At 35.7% G+C, this 18,774-nt stretch overlaps 2 protein-coding genes across 14 annotated transcripts in view; both read left to right on the forward strand.

The window, feature by feature from the left end:
* Positions 1–167: 167 nt before the first annotated feature.
* On the forward strand, positions 168–14,518 carry LOC131166790 (uncharacterized). Of its 11 annotated transcripts, XM_058125368.1 has the most exons (10): positions 172–420; positions 3,442–4,923; positions 5,246–5,503; positions 5,580–5,616; positions 5,812–6,160; positions 6,245–6,445; positions 7,126–7,196; positions 12,401–12,766; positions 12,866–13,795; positions 13,970–14,518. In XM_058125368.1, the coding sequence occupies exons 8-10, from the start codon at positions 12,603–12,605 to the stop codon at positions 14,070–14,072; spliced, it is 1,197 nt and encodes a 398-aa protein (XP_057981351.1). In that variant the 5' UTR covers positions 172–420; positions 3,442–4,923; positions 5,246–5,503; positions 5,580–5,616; positions 5,812–6,160; positions 6,245–6,445; positions 7,126–7,196; positions 12,401–12,602; the 3' UTR covers positions 14,073–14,518. The 11 variants fall into 11 exon arrangements, with proteins under 11 accessions (XP_057981354.1, XP_057981351.1, XP_057981352.1 ...); XM_058125369.1 differs by lacking the exons at positions 3,442–4,923; positions 5,246–5,503; XM_058125370.1 differs by lacking the exons at positions 3,442–4,923; positions 5,246–5,503; positions 5,580–5,616 and having other exon boundaries at positions 12,401–12,499; positions 12,574–12,766.
* A 1,037-nt stretch (positions 14,519–15,555) lies between these two features.
* Positions 15,556–18,774, forward strand: part of LOC131166430 (DNA replication ATP-dependent helicase/nuclease JHS1) — a 59,631-nt gene continuing 56,412 nt past the window's right edge. For all 3 annotated transcript variants that reach the window (XM_058124971.1, XM_058124970.1, XM_058124969.1), the window contains exons 1-7: positions 15,556–16,215; positions 16,503–16,670; positions 16,752–16,976; positions 17,063–17,125; positions 17,790–17,999; positions 18,090–18,143; positions 18,225–18,286. In XM_058124971.1, the coding sequence (XP_057980954.1) occupies positions 15,586–16,215; positions 16,503–16,670; positions 16,752–16,976; positions 17,063–17,125; positions 17,790–17,999; positions 18,090–18,143; positions 18,225–18,286 (1,412 nt within the window). In that variant the 5' untranslated portion in view covers positions 15,556–15,585. The remainder of the gene's footprint in view (positions 16,216–16,502; positions 16,671–16,751; positions 16,977–17,062; positions 17,126–17,789; positions 18,000–18,089; positions 18,144–18,224; positions 18,287–18,774) is intronic.

The following is an 18,774-nucleotide window of genomic DNA, read 5'->3' on the forward strand; positions in this document are numbered from 1 at the left end:
TTATAATTGGTTTTTGATTTTTTGGGTTTGGTTTTTAAGTGAAATCGAAATGGAAATCAAAATCGAAAGTCGATTTTTTATAAAATCAAAACCAAAATCAAAGACCGAAACCGAAATACGAAATCGAAAGTCGATTTTTCATAAATTCAAAAACAAAACCAAAGACCCAAACCGAAATACGGAACCGAAGTTTCAAACGGTTCGGTTGCGGTCCGGCCCCTACATTACTCTGCAAGCCATTTTCGAAGCCAGAGATAGAGAGGGAAACACGCCCTAAAGCATTTCGATCCCCATAGGCGCCAAAAGCCCACAACACACTTCAACTCTCTTTCATCTTTCCCGATTTCTTCCCTAACCCAACCGGCCCACGCTGCTAATATTCTCGGAAACGGCGACGATTCGAAGGCAACGGCGTAGAAAGTAAATTGTTTTTTCCATTCTTTTGTTATTTCCTGTTCTTTGATTGAATGCTGCTATAGCATTTTTATATAATTTGTTCTACTGGGTTTGTGCAAAGTTACATTGGTGTTTGCGAATTCATCTTGTTGTCTTTGTTTCATTTTACTAGTCTCTTCACGTTGTTTTTTTTAATCTTTGGTTTCTGATGTCTCGTTAAGGTGCTGGTTTGTTCTGAATCGGGATTTGCTATTCACATGTAGAATTAAATGTTATTTGATTCTTTTTCATTATGCGAAGCTGCTCAATATTATCATACGTTTGTACCTGTTTTGAACCCTATCTCCTCCGGTCCCCCGGGGGATCTTTATTGATTTTCAAAGGAAGAAGTTAAACCCAGGAAGGGTTTTGGATTTTGGGGGTATCTGATAGCTAATTTGAGCGCCGCTTAGAGCCGGTGTGTTTGAAGGAAAAGTCCTGTCCAGAATCCTTTATTTCTTAAATATTTTTATGGAGGACAATTAGGATGTGTTCCATCTTGTAGAATGGGGGCTTGGAGTAAGAAATGGAGGGTCCATTCCCAATACACACCTTGGTATTTTTATTATGAATTTGGAAGTGAATAGCTTTTTGTACTAAAGAAAAATTTCACATTACACCGAGCCACAGTTCCAATTCAAATGCAATTCTTTGCTACCAAGTGCACCTCAGCAATCACCTGAAGGCCTCTTCATATTTATTCTTGAATCAAATTTGTCTGTTTTTTTTGTTCTGTTTTTTATTAACCTACATGACAACCAAAAAAAAAAAAAAAAACAATAGGTCAATTTGGCCAAAATATATTTTCTTCCAGAAAATTTATTTTTGGAACTTGAAGAGTAAGAGCAATCCGAACCATGTATTGGTTTAATACTTGAAGAACTATGTTATTTTGTTGCCAAGGCACTCCAATAAAAGAACCCATTATAAGATGCTTCATAGAAATGAGAAATAAAGGGAATAAAATAAAGTACAAATTTTTTTTGGACCTTCAATTGTTTATTGTATCTAGTGTTTTTCCTCATCAGGATTTTGTTTCTCTATCAAAAACACCAATAGTTTAAGTGAATGTGGTATGGGAGCTTTATGCATTTGCCATTGCATTTTGTTTAAAATTTTATTTTTATTACAATGCATAATTTGGATTTTTTTTTTGGTGGAGGCTAACAGTAGATGGTACACATACACTTGCAAAAGAATTTTGAGGCCCCAAGTGTACTCACCATTGCATTTGATTTTTTGTTTATTAAATTAACACACATACATTAGATTTTTTTTTTTTTTTTTGGGGTGGGCTAACAATAGTAGATGTTACACATGCATTTGCAAAGAGAATTCATACTTCGATTTTTTCCCTTTTTTTGTTGGGGCTAACAATAAATGGTACACATACATTTGCAAATGAATTTTCACAAAATCTTGTTTTTTCTTTTGATAATAAAAGAGCACACTTGTTTGGACAATCTTACTAGGTTCCAAGTTTGTTATCTCAAACCGTGAGTGAAGGAAAGAATTCTAATTTTCTCATGTGACTAGAGTGAAATACGAAGAAAGGGAAATTTAAAACTAAAAACTAAGAACTAAAAAATGACAACTAATACTTGCATTCTAATTAAAATTGACTGCTAATACTTGCAATCTAATTACCTTTACCACTAAAGAGGAACAATTTGGACTGAAAGCAAGTTTGATGATGGCAGTTTTAAGTAATTGTATAGGAAAAAATGAGTTTGAAAAAATATGGATGTTAAATAGAAATCCAGATGGTAGGATTGTACAATTATAGGGTCCTACTTCACCAAAATGATCTTGAACCTATATAAAGTCAGAAATTGATAGGATTGGAGTAGGATTAGTAGGATCTTATGGTCCAAGAATATTTAATTTTTTCCTAAATTACTTTTACCATAAGCTTAGTATTTGTTTTGTATAACTTGTAGTATGACTTGTACTAGGAGTGGACACATTTGGAAGTTATTTCGTTTGTCTACATCAATATTTAGGTTGAGGATGTAAGCAAGTATTTAAGAGACTAATGCATTTGATGATAATAAGCATTGGTTTGAAAGGCATTTTAAGGCGCAACTTTTATGGGCTAAATGCCTCAAGGCGCATTGTAAAATGTGTATGTCTTTTCTTGTGGTGGGTACACCTCGACCGTAAAGGCATGCATTTTTTGCCTCAGTTTGGAAGGTGTATGCCTTTTAATAACCAACTCAACTTATTTTTTAAAATAGATATTTTTTTCAGAATACAAATCAGTGCACAAAAAAGCTGCATTCATTCGTGCGAGCTACAAAGAGTCAATAAAATTGCTATTCAACGACTGCTCTAGAGTAGTCTCTTTGACTGAGTGTCCATCTTCCCTAGAAATATCTGGTGAGTGTTTGTCAACTTGAGCCGTTGTCTCTCTCTCTCTCTCTTGCTCTGATGGGTCTTCAAGAATCACTCTTGCTACGATAGGTCTTTCAGAATCTCTCCCTCTCGTTCTCTCCCCAACAAGTCTTCGATAATATGTCTTTGTTCTGGAGTCCACAACAATCTCTCATTCTCTGTAATTTGTATCATGTTCGAGTCTCTCTTCTCTAGGTGAGCTCTCTCAGCAATCTCTTATGTTGTTGTCCCTCACCATTTTCCCCCTTTCTTCATTTATGAAAGATTGAACTCATTGAACTATTGAAGTAATTTAAGTATCATCAGTTAATTTTTCTTTTTTCCAAAATTGTCATACTGAAAGGCTGGATTTGTGTTGCTCACTTACTCTGCTGCTGTTTCCTTGCTACTGTCCTTTGTTTTCCACTTTTTCTGTTTTTCCTATTTCTTGTTTTTTCTCAATTCTTTTGCAATGAGCTGTATGATCTCTGGCATTCTCTGCTGCTGTGCAATGATTTCTGAAATTTTCCCCCTATCCCTGCATTGAAATATTTGGAGTTACAGCTATGTTTGAGTCTGTTTCCCATCATTTCAATTCACCAAGACTCAAAATCTTTTAATTTGTTGCTGCAGCTGCTCATTATTCCCTGTTCAACAACCAAAAACTATGTCTGATAGTGAATCAAAGGAGCAGGAAAGAGATTTTGTTTGGAAATACATAAAAGAAGTTGGTGGAGAAAAATATTGTAGATGCAAATTTTGTGATCAAAATTGTAGTCGAATTGTCACAAGGTTTAAGCATCATTTGGATGGTACAAGAAAAGGAATGAAACCTTGCCGAAGGGTTCCCCAAAATGAGAGAAATGAGTGCAAGCATGCATTTGAAAAATTCCAAAAAAGAGAAGTCTAAAAGAAATAAACTCCTTGAAGAGATTGGGATGAGTCCAGAAGGGAGTGTGCATCTTCTCCATCAGTGGAAGATTTGGAGCAACAAAAAGATGGCTTTAATCCTAGGGCTAGGGTTCCAACGGATAAGTTCACATCCTCACACTCCAAACAAGCTACTCTAGACACAAAATGGAAGAAAAAAGAGAGGAATTGAGGTGTGTATGAAAGTTGGCTGCTGTGTATTCAACAATGCTCTTCCATTTAGCTTGATGGATGATGTTTATTGCGGTGTTATGGTGGATGAGATCGCCAATTATGGGCCAGGTTTCAAGCCTCCTTCTATGCATGAGATGAGGACAAGGATCCTTAGAGATGAGGTGAAAGACATTGATGACATGTTAAAAGAGCATAAAAATGCTTGGAAAGAATATGGATGCTCTATTATGGCCAATGGTAGGACTGATGGGAGTTCAAAGGGTCCTCATTGATTTTCTTGTAAATGGTCCTGCTGGCATGTGGTTTTTAAAATACATTGATTCTTCTGATTCTATAAAAAATGATGACTTGATATTTACGGATGTGGTAGTTGAAGAAGTTGGTGAGAGGAATGTCGTGCAGGTGATAACAGGGTGCAAAGAACATGATAAATGGTGGAAAGAAGCTTATGGGAAAAGAGGAAAAAATTGTATTGGACTCCATGTGCTTCATGTTGTTTGGATCTTATGTTGGAAGATATTGCAAATTAGAGATCCATCCAACCACAATTCTACAGGCTAAGCAAGTTGTGAAATTTATTTTATAACCACTTTTATGTACTTGCAATGATGAGGAAGCATTTCACCAAACAACAAAGAACTCATCTGTCCAGCAGCGACATACTTTGCTACTACCTTTTGGACACTCCAAAGCCTTTACAAACAAAAGCAAGGCCTTCAATCTATGTTTTCTTTGGAGATGTGTTGCAACTTGCAAGTCTACATGTGCAAAGATGCATGAAGGTATAAGGGCTTACTCAATTGTTTTGTTTAACCAACATTTTTGGTCTCACGTGGCTTATGTTATCAAGAGTGTTGTCCCTTTTGTTTGTGTCCTAAGGGAAGTTGATTCTAAGGGAAAGACCTGCCATGGGGGTTATTTATGACTTGATGGATTTAGCGAAGGAGAAAATTGCTGCCAATTTTTCTAGATATGCTAAGAAGTATGGACCCATTTCGAGGAAGATCAATGGTAGGTGGACTCCACAAATTCATCACCCTTTACATGCTGCTGGTTATTATTTAAATCCTCAATTGCATTATAAGGAGAACTTTTCTAATTGTGAATAAGTGAGAAAAGGGATAGTAGATTGCATGGATAGAATGTTGGACTATGAGGAGAGACTAGTTGTAGACATCCAGTTGGATTTGTTTGATAATGCAAGGGGGGACTTTGGGAGTTGAGTGGCCATTAATTCTAGGATGTTGAGAAGCCCATGTAAAATAACAAGTAATTAATTATTGATTAATATTCAATCTTTGTTTCTTATAAGTGTGTATTTCTTCTGTTGTAGTTGATTGGTGGAAGCGTTGTGGGACAAAACGCCTGAGGTAACAAAGTTTGCTATTTGCGTTCTTTGTCTTACATGCAGTGCTAGTGGTTGTGAAAGGAATTGTGAATAAGTGAGAAAAGGGATAGTAGATTGCATGGATAGAATGTTGGACTATGAGGAGAGACTAGTTGTAGACATCCAGTTGGATTTGTTTGATAATGCAAGGGGGGGACTTTGGGAGTCAAGTGGCCATTAATTCTAGGATGTTGAGAAGCCCAGGTAAAATAACAAGTAATTAATTATTGATTAATATTCAATCTTTGTTTCTTATAAGTGTGTATTTCTTCTTTTGTAGTTGATTGGTGGAAGCGTTGTGGGACAAAATGCCTGAGGTAACAAAGTTTGCTATTTGCGTTCTTTATCTTACATGTAGTGCTAGTGGTTGTGAAAGGAATTGGAGCACATTTGAACAGGTTCTTAGAAATGTCATGTTGTCTTCTAGCTAGAGTTGTTCATTTATTCTCCATATTTCACTTGGTTATGCAATTGTCTTCTAGCATTTAAACATTTAACCTGCGTAATTGTAGATTCGTACAAAAAAGAGAACTATACTAGAGCATAAAAAATTGAATGCTCTAGTTTATGTGAGATACAACACCAAACTTAGAGAGAGAGCTATTAGAAGAAGACAAAATTATGATCCAATATTGGTGGAAGAAGTAGATTCAGATGATGAGTGGATCACTGAGAAAGAAGAATCTGTCCTTCTAAAAGACACTTCTTGGCTTGATGATGAAAATCTCTTTGAAGTTGATGCTGTTAGAGTTTTGCCAGTGGTAGCTAATGAAGGAGATGATCAAGAAACTCAAGCTTTTGCTTGCCCTCATTCCTTAATTCCTTGCAAAAGGAAGAGTAATGGTTCTAGTGAATACTCGGGTTAGTAAAAGATCAATATTTTTTTTTGAATATGCCAAATTATGATTTTATAATTCTCCTAAACTAAACCCATTGAATATGTAGGAACCCAAGACAAAGGCAAGAGGCCAAAATTGGCCTTAATTGAGGAAGCTGATGATGTTGAAGTGGGAGAAGGGGAATTTTTAAGTGGAAGGATTACTAGTATAGAAGAGTTTGATGAAGATGATGACTATGATGAAGAAGACTTTGATAGTTCCTTTTGAACTTTGTTAATTTAGTTTTTGATTCTTAGAATCTTGGATGGTGAGACATTATGATCCTTTTATTTTTGTTTCTTGATTCTTCTGTTTGTTTTTATAATGTTATGGAATTTGGATGACTTATGCTTATCTTTTGACATGCTTTATTTGAGATTTGAGTTTGTCAGCTAAAAATGGCCTAGATGGTTTTTAAGAATTATGTTTTATTTTTTTATTTATTGTTCTAATTTGTCTTATTTTTTCCACTGTATATAATTTTATTTTATATATTAATTACTTTTAAAAAATATAGTCCCAAAAAGCGAATGCCTCAATGCCTTGAGGTTTACACCTTGCCTTGCTGTGGGTGAAACACCTTGTCTTACGCCTTCGCCTTTTAAAACATTGATGATAATGATGATGATAGTGATTTTAATGATAGGTTTGATGAAGTCACCGATGATCTCGGTGATATTGATGAACAAAATAGTGGCTTGAATGTTTTTATTATTTGTTCTACACACACACACACACACACACACACACACATATACGGTCTTATTTTATGGTTGTTTCTTGACTAATTTTGAAATTTATGTTTTTTTTTCCTTGAATTTATTCTTTTTTGATTATAAGCTGGTTTGATTTAGTAAGGAATGCAACGGTCTTATTTTGTGGTTGTTTCTTGACTAATATTGAAAACTATGTCTTATTTTTTTTGAATTTATTCCTTTTTGATTATAGGCTGGTTTGATTTAGTAAAGAATGCAACAATAGGAAAACTTGATCTCTTTGTCGCATGAGAGCTCCACCATGTAAGCTATTTGTTCTGTTCCTTGTCTTGAACACTTACTAGACTATATTTTAGGTTTATAATATTTAAATTTATGAAAATAAAAATATAAAGCATTTTTATATCTATTTTATATCATTAATAAAAATTTTGTGATCCTCAATTTTGTCCTCCTAACCTGCGTGCAGTCCCCATAGATGATATTGATTTGAGCAACCTTAAAAAAAAAAGTGATCATTAAAACTTGCAAAGCTATATTAAAATGCAATTAGGGGTGGCAAAACGGGTTAATGGGTTGGGTTCGGGGCCGGTCATAAACGGGTCGGAGTTAAACGGTTTCGGGTTCTAGTTGACTTCTTAATAAATGGGTCAATAGGTAAACTCGCACCTGCCCGTTTAATAAATGGGTGATCTGTTTAAAAAATGATTTACTTATTTTAAAAATTTTAAAATAAAAATTGAAGATATCTCAGCTTGGCAGCCTCTGTCTGTGTCCTCTCTACAAAATTCTCCTTCCTCCATTTTATCCAGCTCTCACTCTCTCTATTGCTACTCCTTGATGTAGGATGGGATGGGGTGACCTAGTCCTACCAATTTCAATCCTCACAAGCAAGCATACACACTCAAGACACTTCAAAATAAGAATTTTGTTAATCAACATAAACACATTAAATTAGAGGACATTTCACATGTTCCAGGATTTTTAAAAGGTGTATGATGCTATCCAGAAATAAGTCCCAATTGATTCTTTCAAAAAGATATTAAAGTTAAATGCGGAAAGATGCAATTTCAATGTTTCAAGAATTAAATTCTAAGCTTAGCACAGCAATATTCCACAATTGGTTTCAAGCTAGCAAGCTGAAATAATGAAGTCTAAGGATGCAAAGGCTTAACAAATATGAAATTTCAAATTTCCAGCAAAGGCTTCAATATAAAATGAGGGTTCAAATAAGTGCTGAATTTACCAATAATACAATGGATGACTTGACGATATTCTACACAGGTTAGTTCACGCCTTAAGTTCTTCGTACAAGCTTTGAAATACCACGAATGCAACAATGCAATGGAATGGTGGATTGGTGGCCTTGGGGTGTGAAAAGCAAGGTGAAGTTCCAAGAGGGGGGGTGAATTGGGTTTAAAAGTTTCTTTTAACTCCTTTTATAGATTCACAACTTATTGTAAGTTTAGTATTCAAACAAGGATGGTTTGTATTACAATATCAGTTAGAAATCAATATTCACTTTTAAAACTTTAAGAATGTGTAAATCACTTTGATCTTGCAGCAATGTCAATTAACACCCAACCAATAAATTGAATCAATCAACACAAACCAATGATTCACAATGTCATGCTTTCAGCTTTTGAATAATTCAATCCTCTCAACAAGATAACCAAAACAAGATTCACACTAAAGAATGAATTCAGCAAACCTTCCAAGATTCAGCGATTGAGTAACTCAAAGTAGAGTTTGATAAAAGCCTTATTTTAATGAAGCACAATTGAAAATTTCAACACTCTTTCAAAACTCAAATTTTAAATGAACTTTCAATTAATGAGTCTTCGGTGTTAATTAATCAATGTACTTCCTTATGGTTTCCGCAAAAAGTATTGATCAACCAGCATACTCTCATTTAGTTTTCGCAACCCCAAAGTCAAATTAATTTTTGGTTTATTTAATATCCAATCCACACAATTTATAGTTTTGAAATTAACAACCACGCAGTTATATATGTGCAGAAAATTAAAGAGAGTTTAGGGAAAGAGAGTGAGACCTAATTTTTTACGAAGTTCGGCTTATACCTAGCCTACGTCCTCCCTTTAGGCAAGACTACCTAAGGATTCCACTATAGCGTTCCTTTACGGGTGGAACAAATCGTTACAATCTCTCCTTTAGGGTGGAGCCCCCTCTCCAAGCGATACCTCATGCTCGGTACAACAATCCAACAATCCTTAACCGTCAAGAAATCTTCCTAGCAAGAATCCCCTCTCGCTAGTCCAACGATTCAATAATCCGAACCATCAAAAACAACAAGAAACAACAAGAGCCTTGTGTACAAGTAACACTCTCAAAAAAGCTGATTAGTACAATTTATATGGAAAGATGAAGCTCAAGTATATATATCACCGGGGTTCTTTCGTAGGTTGAATAACTCAGTAACAATGCAAAGACTTGTGAGCTTTTCTCAGTAAAATCGCAGCTAGTAATTCAACAAGAGCATAGGCAAGGTAGCTTTGAAGAGTAGAAAGAATTTGATTGATTTGCTGCTTATAAGTTGTTGGTGTATTTGATCCTTGGGTTTAATCATGTATTTATAGAGTTTAAAGAGTATTATTCGTGTTGCCCAAGTTGCTTGGAGTATTCCCCAAGTTTTCACAAAGTTTGGTGGCCAAGAAATCACTTTTGGAAAGTTTCCTAGCTGTTAAAATTTGAATTTTGAAGGTTTAGGCGCTTGGACTCAAGGGGTTAGTCGCCTGGACTTTAAATTTCAGTGAATTTTGGTAGTCAGTACAGGGTCAGGCGCCTGGACTCACAGGGTCAGTCGCCTGAAGTGGTTTTGTCTGCTATTTAGGCACCTGAATAGATAAGGTCAGCCACTTGACAACTTCGACTACCGTTTAGTGTTTTGGTCATAACTTCTTCTACACAACTCCAAATTAGACGTTCTTGGTATCAATAGAAAGTTAAGAGAAAATCCCACAACTTTCATGTTGAATACTTTTTAAGATAAGGAGTGTTTGATAGAGAAAAATGCTCATCAATGCGAATATAGAAAAAATAACAAAATTTGGAAAATCCTGTTTTGATGTTTTTCATTCCAAAAATAATTTTAACCTTTTTGAAATAACTTTTGATCTTATAAAAATATTTTCCAAGTATTATAAAAGGTATTAAGGTCCAAGTAATTAACCTAAGAGTTTCATTGAAATTGTTTGAAGTACTTACATAGACACTTCTTAAAACTTTGACATTCTAAGCACTTAAGTCTTCATGCTTTTCCATCTCTTGAGTCTATCTTGACTTCCAACTTCAATTCACTTTAAGTTTCATCAAATCATCTTTAAATCCATGCTTTAATAGTGTAAGCTCTATGAGATCTTCTTTCTTTGGAGTATAAGCTTTCAATAATCCTTGTGTGCACTTGACCTTGTATTCACATACTTGAATCCTGAAATATCATCACTTAACCAAATATGTTAAGTTCTTCTGATTTGTTATCATCAAAATAAGATTTTAAACCTTGTAAGGCCAACAGGGTGTAACTTGGTGATGGCCGTGTGGGTGGTAGAGGAAAGGCGTGAAGGTGGGATAGGGCCGGGGTCGCTGGATAGAATAGTGGTCTCTCACCACCTGATTTCTGGGGAGAACGACGTAACCTCTCACTACACAATCACAAGGATTGGACAAAACTTAACAAGCTTCAACAAAGGAAAAACCTTTTTAATTCAATAACAATACTTTTTTCTCTCTCTATATAGTTCTTGCAATGAAGGGGTATATATATAGCTAGCATGGGGGGACAAAGCATTAATAAGTTAGCTAGCATAGGGGGACAAAAACATTAAACAACTAACAATTCCCATACAAGCATAAGAGACACAAATAATAAAGACACCAACTTACTAGACATAATAAATACTCACACAACTTACAACACTCCAACTTACAAGACATATTAAATAGCTCACAACTTACTAAACACATTTATTAGCTCAACTTACTAGATCTATTAAATACTTAGCACACTTGCAAGCTAAGTTGACTCAATAATTATTACAACTTAAAATATGCAATTATGTCAAAGGGAGGCCCAGCTGTGGGGCCCAATATGGAACTGTGCGAGGCCCACAAGACCATGTGAGGCCCACATGGGGTCTTGATCTTGGACTTGCTTTGGCATCTCTACTGGGGTCTTTCTCACACTGGAACATCTTCTAGAAACTCCATAAGTTCTTGCGAAGCAACGAACGAAAGGGGCATCTGGAGGTCTTCCATGTGTTAACATGTCGGCGAAGAAAATGTGGACTTCCGGAGGTCGTCCACGTGTCGTAACATCTGCAAAAGAAATGTAGACATCTCGAGGCCATCCATGTGTCATAATATCTGAAAATGGCATGGGCAATGAATGCCGATCCCCATCACTCCCCCTTTTGATTCCCTCAAATCCTCCTCTCTCCCCTATCCAATGTCTTCTCTACGAGACTACACCCAGATCTCACGTCCAAGATCTGGCCCGAGCCCTCCGACAGCTCACAGTGCCATTGAGCATTTTGATCGATTGCCAGACTCTCTACTCCTTGTCTTCAACAACATCAACGACGTCAAGGCCCTCGGCCGATGCTGTGTTGTTTTGCAGAGGTGGAGGTTTGTTGTCTGGGTAAGGTAGCACCGTAGCAGCCAGCAGGGGGAAGGTAGGAGGGGGTGAGGGCCGTGAGGCTTTTGTCCTGCTGAGCCGAGTGTCGTCTGGATAGCATCTTAGCAGGGGAAGGGGGAGGGGGGACTGTAGTTGTGTCGTGCGTGAGGGTCCTAAGGGCTTATGCAGAGAGGGGTTGAGAGTGGGTTAGGGTAGATTTATGTTTTATTTAATTATTTTATATTTACAGTAAGCGGCGGGTGGCCCGACCTGAACCCGCTTAACCCGTTTAATAAACGGGTTGGGTTCGGGTTGACTTGTTTATAAATGGGTCTAACTGGTATTAAACTCAAATTCAGTTTAAATGGGCAGGTCATGGGTCACCTATTAGGTTTCGACCGTTTTGCCACCCCTAAATGCAATTGAGTGTAACTAGAATTAAATCTTAGCAATTCAATACAAATAAATCTTATTTTGAAGGATTTTAGAGTGCAATCTATCTTAGGTTTCATTAAGTTGTGGCCAAGAACACAGATTTGGAGCTTTTGATTGTAATACCCATTCAATCACAAATACAAGACTCCAAAGCTATGTTTTCAAACACAACATTATATGTTGACTGACCTGTGTTCGGATGAGCTTGAATAAGCTTAAAGGCTAGGAAGCAGGCCCTGTAGGAGACATCCCAATGGTCTTTCCTGATATGTGTTGGATAGGTGTCTTGTTGTGTTCATGTGGTTTTGGAGTGTCGGTTCTTCCTAAGCGAGTATACCCTTAATTTGCTAATTTTAAGTCTTTATTGAAGTTGTCCTGCATATCCTGAAGATTATGATTTATTTTCTGCTTAATTTTACTTGATTTATTTTTAATGCAGATTTCTGTTGCATGTGAGATAATTCCATATTATTGGACACATAAAAGCTGTTAAACAGCTGTCCAGTGCTGGCTGGTGCTCATTTTACCCAGAGATCAAGTATCTTCTAGTGAGAGTTACTCCCATGTTTTATTAGTTCTTCTCCCTCTTCTATTTTGAATTGCAATTTTTAGATGTGCACTATGTAGAGAGAGAGACAGAAATGGAACAGCTACAGCTAGATTGCAAAGGAGGAGCAGAAGCAATACTAAATATTAAACCCAACTCTTCCATCTCCATTGCATATCACCCCCTATTTGGTTCTCATGATGATCTGATGCTTCTCGAGCTAGATGAGAAGCTCCTCCCAGATGTCCTCCAGCAGAGGTAAGCAGTTGGTTCAATTCAATATCTTAGCTCTTTGTCTGATCAATGCCCTCTCTATGTTATTGATTTCCTATTCAAATTCATGGTTTCTTCTTCCAGAGTAACCTTAAGAGGACAACCTGATGAAGATGCAGTTCTTTGTACCCAATCAAAGACATATGCCATCAAATTTGTGGGAAACTCAAATTCTGTATTCCTTTTACCCCCATCAGATCATTTGGCTATTTGTGAAAATCCCCCCGAACATGATGAGAAAGATCATGACCAGCAAGTTGTGGCATCTGTCCTCAAAGTGGCACCAGGTAACATGGAGCTTGTTGAGGTTGCTCCCAGGCTCGACAGGCTTAAATCCCTTCTCTCAGAAAATCCTTACAGGTCTGAGGATGTGTTTGAAATGGAGGAATTGGAGTTGACAGACAAAAATAAAAATGGTTTGTATAAATGGGATGATCTTACTGAAAGGATTCAAGCTAGTGATGATGAATTGAGGTCTGGATTGCAGACTCTTTCAGCTGTTGAGATTGATGGTTATTGGAGAATTGTGGATGAAAAATACATGGATTCGATTTTGAGCATGTTTTTGCACAACTCGGTGTTGAATGATTGGTCTTTTGATGCCCTTAATGAAGATGAAGTGGTGGCTGTGCTGGAATCAGATGGGTTCCCTCACAAACTTGCACTCCATTGTTTGGAAGTTTATGGCAGTAAGGTGGGTAGCAGTGTTGGCAGAAGTTGTGTATGGAGGTTGGATGAGAAGTGCGTATGTGTCCACTTTGCTAGAGTAATTTTGAGAGAAGGGAAGAAGAGGATGGAGAATTTCATGGAGGAGTGGATACGGAAGATTCCAGAAGGTATGCAGGCAAGTTTTGACATGTTGGAAGGTGAAGTTTTGACTGAGAGACTTGGGGTTGAGATATGGGTCCATGCCTTCAGTGTGTCTTCTCTGCCTTCCAACCCTAGGGAGCGTTTCTCTGCACTCTTCCAAGAACGTCCAAAATGGGAGTGGAGAGATCTACAGCCTTATGTCAGGTTTGATTTCTGATATCACTTGTTTCATCATGTTTGATATCTAGGAATGGAATGGGATTTAATTTGTCATTTGATTACGTCATGTTCATTAATTTTTCATCCCGTTTTGCCAATCAAACATGATGCAAGTGCGTAAAAGGTATTCAATTTATCATTTGTCATTGTGTATTTTAGGGATTTAAGAGTTCCGGGCCTTTCATTGGAAGGTTTGCTTCTCAAACACACCAGAAGAGCGCAGCCAACCCAGGAATCAGAGCCTATTTTCAGTGCAAGATAGTCTCTATGCTTATGCAAATTGGTCTTTGTAACACCACCCATCTTTATTGCTCGTCTGTTTCACTATTAAACCACGGTAGTCACAAAAGGCCGACTCTTGAACAACTAGCAGATTAGGCATCTAACTATGGACTCTTGCATTTTCCTCTATTATATCTTGTAATTCAGAAGGATGGTTGAAGGTGAAAGAGAAGGAAAAATAGAGAATGTTGCAAGGAGTGTCTACATTCAATCTGTGCATGCTTCACAGAGACCTTTCTTGAATCCATCAGGAAGTTTATGAACTGTTTAGTTTCATTTATATTTTTATTTCTGTATTTACTGCCCTGCTGTGAAGAAATAGGTGATGGCGATGTATTTATTTATGTTTTTTGTTTTTTATTTGGTCGTTTTCGACCTTTGTACCAAATGTTGAAAGTTAGATTTTATGGTTTTAAGTTTTTAAGATGACTTGTTCCCACATCAATTTAGTATCTAGAATTTTCTCCTATTTGTTAAATCATTTTTATAAACAAAATTTTAATAAAACTGAAGTAAAAAAAAAAATCTTGAATTTTTGTTTAAAAATTGAAAAAAATTAGTAACTCATAAAAGAAATATGTTTACCAATTTTCAATTGTCATATATAATGATGGCATCGTTCTAGGAGTACTAAAAATATTTTTAAAATATAATTCATCAAATGGAATGTTGTTGTAACCAATTTACTATTTTCAAGCTATTATTTAAATTGGAAGATAAAGAACATTTATATACATTTAGGTTTTAAATTGTTTTAAGGTATTGAAATTTAAATCAAATATATTATTGGTTTCTAGTTTTATAATTATTATTATTTATTTTAATTTAATTTTTATTTCTACTTTCATAATTTTAAACAGTGATTTTTTAATAAGTTAATGGTATTAATTGTCTAATAAGATCTTTCTTGTAACATTTACAATATTTATAATGTATTGATTTAAATTTTCATTTTATATTTGTGGGTTTTTTTTTCATTTACTTCCAAGTTAAAAAAATATTTTTTTATTCAAAAAATGTTAGCATCCTATCATATAATATTTTGTTTCAAATGTATGCATTTTAAAAAAATATACACCTATACACACATCATTGTTAATCTAGTATATTAATAAATATTTATACCCTGCCGTATAATATCTTAACATTAAATTAACCTTTTTAGGTCAAATTTATTATTAAAATATATCATAGCTATTCGATAAAATATTAAGCTAATAGCAATAAAATATTATCAATAATTTAAATATATATAATAAATTAGTAAATAAATATAAAAAATTACAAATTTAGAAAAATATGATAGTTTAATTAAAAAATAAAATTTAAATTTTGTATTTTAAGCTTAAAAAATAAAAAAGAATAGATAAAAGTCATGTTAAATAAATAAATAAATAAAAATAAGGTTTGGGCGGGAAACCCCAATATAAAGTTGTCCTCGACCTCGCCTTCTCTTTACAGCTCTCTTTCTGCAAAGCAGAAGGTACCTTCGAATGGCTCCGAGGAAGAAGCTCACCTCATCTTCGTCCAAGAAATCAAACCCTAACCAGGGCTCTCAGCCTTCCAAGTTTGGAATCCAGCACTTCTTCGAGCGTCATTCTCAGAACCACGATACCACGAGTGCATCTCAAAATCCCTCCAAACCCTCTGGTACTCTGCAATCCCTTCAGAATCGCCCTGCCCTCACCTCTGCTACCCCTAATGGTGCTACGGTTTCCTCGCTCCAAAACCCTAGAAAAGCCCCAAATTCGCGGGCGCCTGATCTGGGTAATGCTGCCTCAGTCCTCCAGAACCTTGAGAACGGTTTGGTTTCTAAATCATCGGCTCCGCGCGAAGCTGCTTTGGCTCTCGGGAACCGGGGAGACGAGTCAAATTTAAGAACTGCTGATGATAGGGGTGCTTTGAAATCGGAAGTACGTGATCCGAAAAACGCAATTTCAAGAGAGAAAAACCCTAAAGAGGCAGTGAATTTGCAGAAGACCGATACGAATAATCTTTCACAAAATACGCCTCCTGAGAACCTCATGGAATTTTCAGTTAATGCTAATGGGAATCCACTGGAAGAGTCGCCAGAAATTTCTAAGTCCGTTTCTGTCAAGCGGTTCAAATTTTCACCCGGAATGGTAACTTCCTTTATTTTCAGGGCAGGGTATTTCTTTTTGAATTAGCTCATCAATTTGAACATATGAAGTGCTTCCACCTATGGGAAATTAAATTATGGCGTGGAAGCCTTGTTCATTGGGTGTTGCATTTTGCATTTGGTACCAGGAGAAAAATCAAATACGAATATTCTAAGCCTGCTTATGCTTGCCACTATGTTTTCTCTTTTTGTGGGTGAGAAATTTTATTAAAAATAAATAATTAACAGCTTAGCAGTTTTGATGAACTTTTTTACATGCTATTGTGACAGTTGATAAAGCAGAGTCAGGATGATGGAGGGGATGAGGTCACATGGAAGATATCTCCTGTAAATGAGCGTCTTCAAGCCATGTCAGAGCACATGCCAGAGGTGATGAGAGCGTTGGCAAATGCTTCAAGGATGAACTCTTCAAATTTTCGTCAGTGCTCACAGAATAAGGCATGCTTTTGAGTTGAATTTTGCTTTTGGTGATTTCTAATTACACACAGGTTGATGGCTGATTACTGATGGACTGTACAGACTTCTCCTGCTTCAGTGGGCAAGCTTGAAAATTGGCTTTCTTCACCACAACTTAGAGGTGATGATAGATCTCTGGTATTAGCAAATAGAGTTAGTTCGAAAAGAGTTAGCCCTGACATGGAGATGGATTTTCCTGACAATGCTATTGATGCGAATAACTCTAGTGTACTTAAGGGACAAAGTCCTTTCAGGACTCCACCTTCTTTATCATACTGTGATGATAAGGTGATTATGATTTAATGATAGAATTGTGCTTATTGAATTGATATTTTGGTTTTCCATCTAATAACTTGTGTGATAATTGAATGCAGTTCGCTAATATTATTGCATTTGATAAAGCATCTGATCAGCCAGGTTTGAGGCTACAAAAAAAGGTTTGACACAGATATATATAATTTGTATACTCGTTATTGACGAACATTTTTTTGCCAACTCAATCACCATCAAATTTTCTACCACGACATTGCTTCCTGGTCTACCATAAACACTGCTGCTGCCATCACACCACACATCCTGTCCCCATTGGCAACATCATATCATGTTACTGACACTGTTGTCATTGTTGTCACCATCATCACCACATTTTAATTGAGGTTTAAGTAGTCACCTTTCTTATTCGTAGTTTTTTAACTAATGAATCGTAAAAAGCATGATTTGATTTCTACCAAGCTCTGTTTTTGCTACTTAATGTGTTTTTTAGCTGGAATACGTAGATTTTAATGTGTTGAATTCACTTTTAAACCAATCTATTTTATCTTACTAAAAAATATTTATTTTAACAAAAAAGGTTATGATAATTGATATTAAGATTTCATAATTTATTCCTTGTATACATCAGCTGAGATGAGCATTTTTATTTATTATTAATTTTATTTTAAAACTTAAAAAAAGCATAAGAGATCATGATTCTAGTTTTTAGCATGTTTTCCCAGATTTCATAAACAGCTGGAAATATTATTCTGTAGGTTGTCATATGAACCTTCAAAAAATCTAGTTTTCTCAACCATTTATATTTATTTTTCTTGTAAATTGTTCCAGGCATTGCTTGAACTTTTAGATCAAGTGGAAGATGTTATTTCTGTTGAAGAATCAATTTGTAATGACTCGGGAGCTTGCTTGTTAAAAGTTGATGACAGATTTCGTCATAAGATGACTGTTAAAATTGATCCTGGGACAGATAGGCCTGCAACAGATTTGCCTGGAAGATTCAATAGGGCATCCTCAAATCTTAATTTTCTTGTTTTGGAGGTCTGAATTACTATTTCCACAATGTCTCTATTATTACTTGAATGATGAGTTATTAGAGACTAATTATGTTACATTACCTCTCTTGTATAGGTTTCGGAGAAGTGTAAACATACTGATTCATGTGGTAATCAATGCTCATTTAAGGTTTGTTTTAGGTTCACTCTTGAATCACTTAATTGTTTTGATAAAGCTGTTAGGATAGTAAGCTATGAATTTCTTTTGTAGGTTCTTCGCCTACTGAATGAGCAAAGTGGAGAAGAGCGGGCTGTGCATTTGTTGGATGAATGGCACGTAGTTCAACTTGTTTTGAAACATATTCTTATTTTTTCTGCGGACTAAATTTATTTTTTTTACATATCATAATGTTGAGATCTTATATTAATTGTGTGCTAATAAAAGAGCTATATTTTCTAAATCCTGTGGTCATGAATTTTGGCTCACTCTTTTGGCAATAAAATTGTTATGCCCTTAGTAAGGACACGCGTTTTTACTTTTGATCTCATGGCTTTTTTTTTTTTTTTTTGGTTCTTTTTTTGTGCTTTAAGAAAAGTTTATGTTAAAGTTTGATATATCGTTGTTGGCCCATGACCTAACAACTTAAACTTTTAGGTGAAATCGTAATCTAACATGGTATTAGAGCTGGTTACCAAGAGGTCTTGGGTTCTAGTTTTGTTGCCTGTGTTTATTGTGTTGTCTTTAAAAAAAATTATTACATTCCCTGTAAATTGTAATGGGTGTTATCCCATATGTTTATCTCTCTGCTGTTGGGCTGTAC

The sequence above is a fragment of the Malania oleifera genome, chromosome 10 (assembly GCF_029873635.1).
Source record: "Malania oleifera isolate guangnan ecotype guangnan chromosome 10, ASM2987363v1, whole genome shotgun sequence".
Classification (NCBI taxonomy): domain Eukaryota; kingdom Viridiplantae; phylum Streptophyta; class Magnoliopsida; order Santalales; family Ximeniaceae; genus Malania; species Malania oleifera.

What these genes read in the sequence shown, in the direction of transcription:
- LOC131166790 (XM_058125368.1), top strand. Translation starts at nt 12,603, where the DNA reads ATGGAACAGCTACAGCTAGATTGCAAAGGAGGAGCAGAAGCAATACTA. An exon ending in CCAGATGTCCTCCAGCAGAG is followed by an intron (nt 12,767 to 12,865) that starts GTAAGCAGTTGG and finishes TTCTTCTTCCAG; the next exon opens with AGTAACCTTAAGAGGACAAC. An exon ending in GATCTACAGCCTTATGTCAG is followed by an intron (nt 13,796 to 13,969) that starts GTTTGATTTCTG and finishes TGTGTATTTTAG; the next exon opens with GGATTTAAGAGTTCCGGGCC.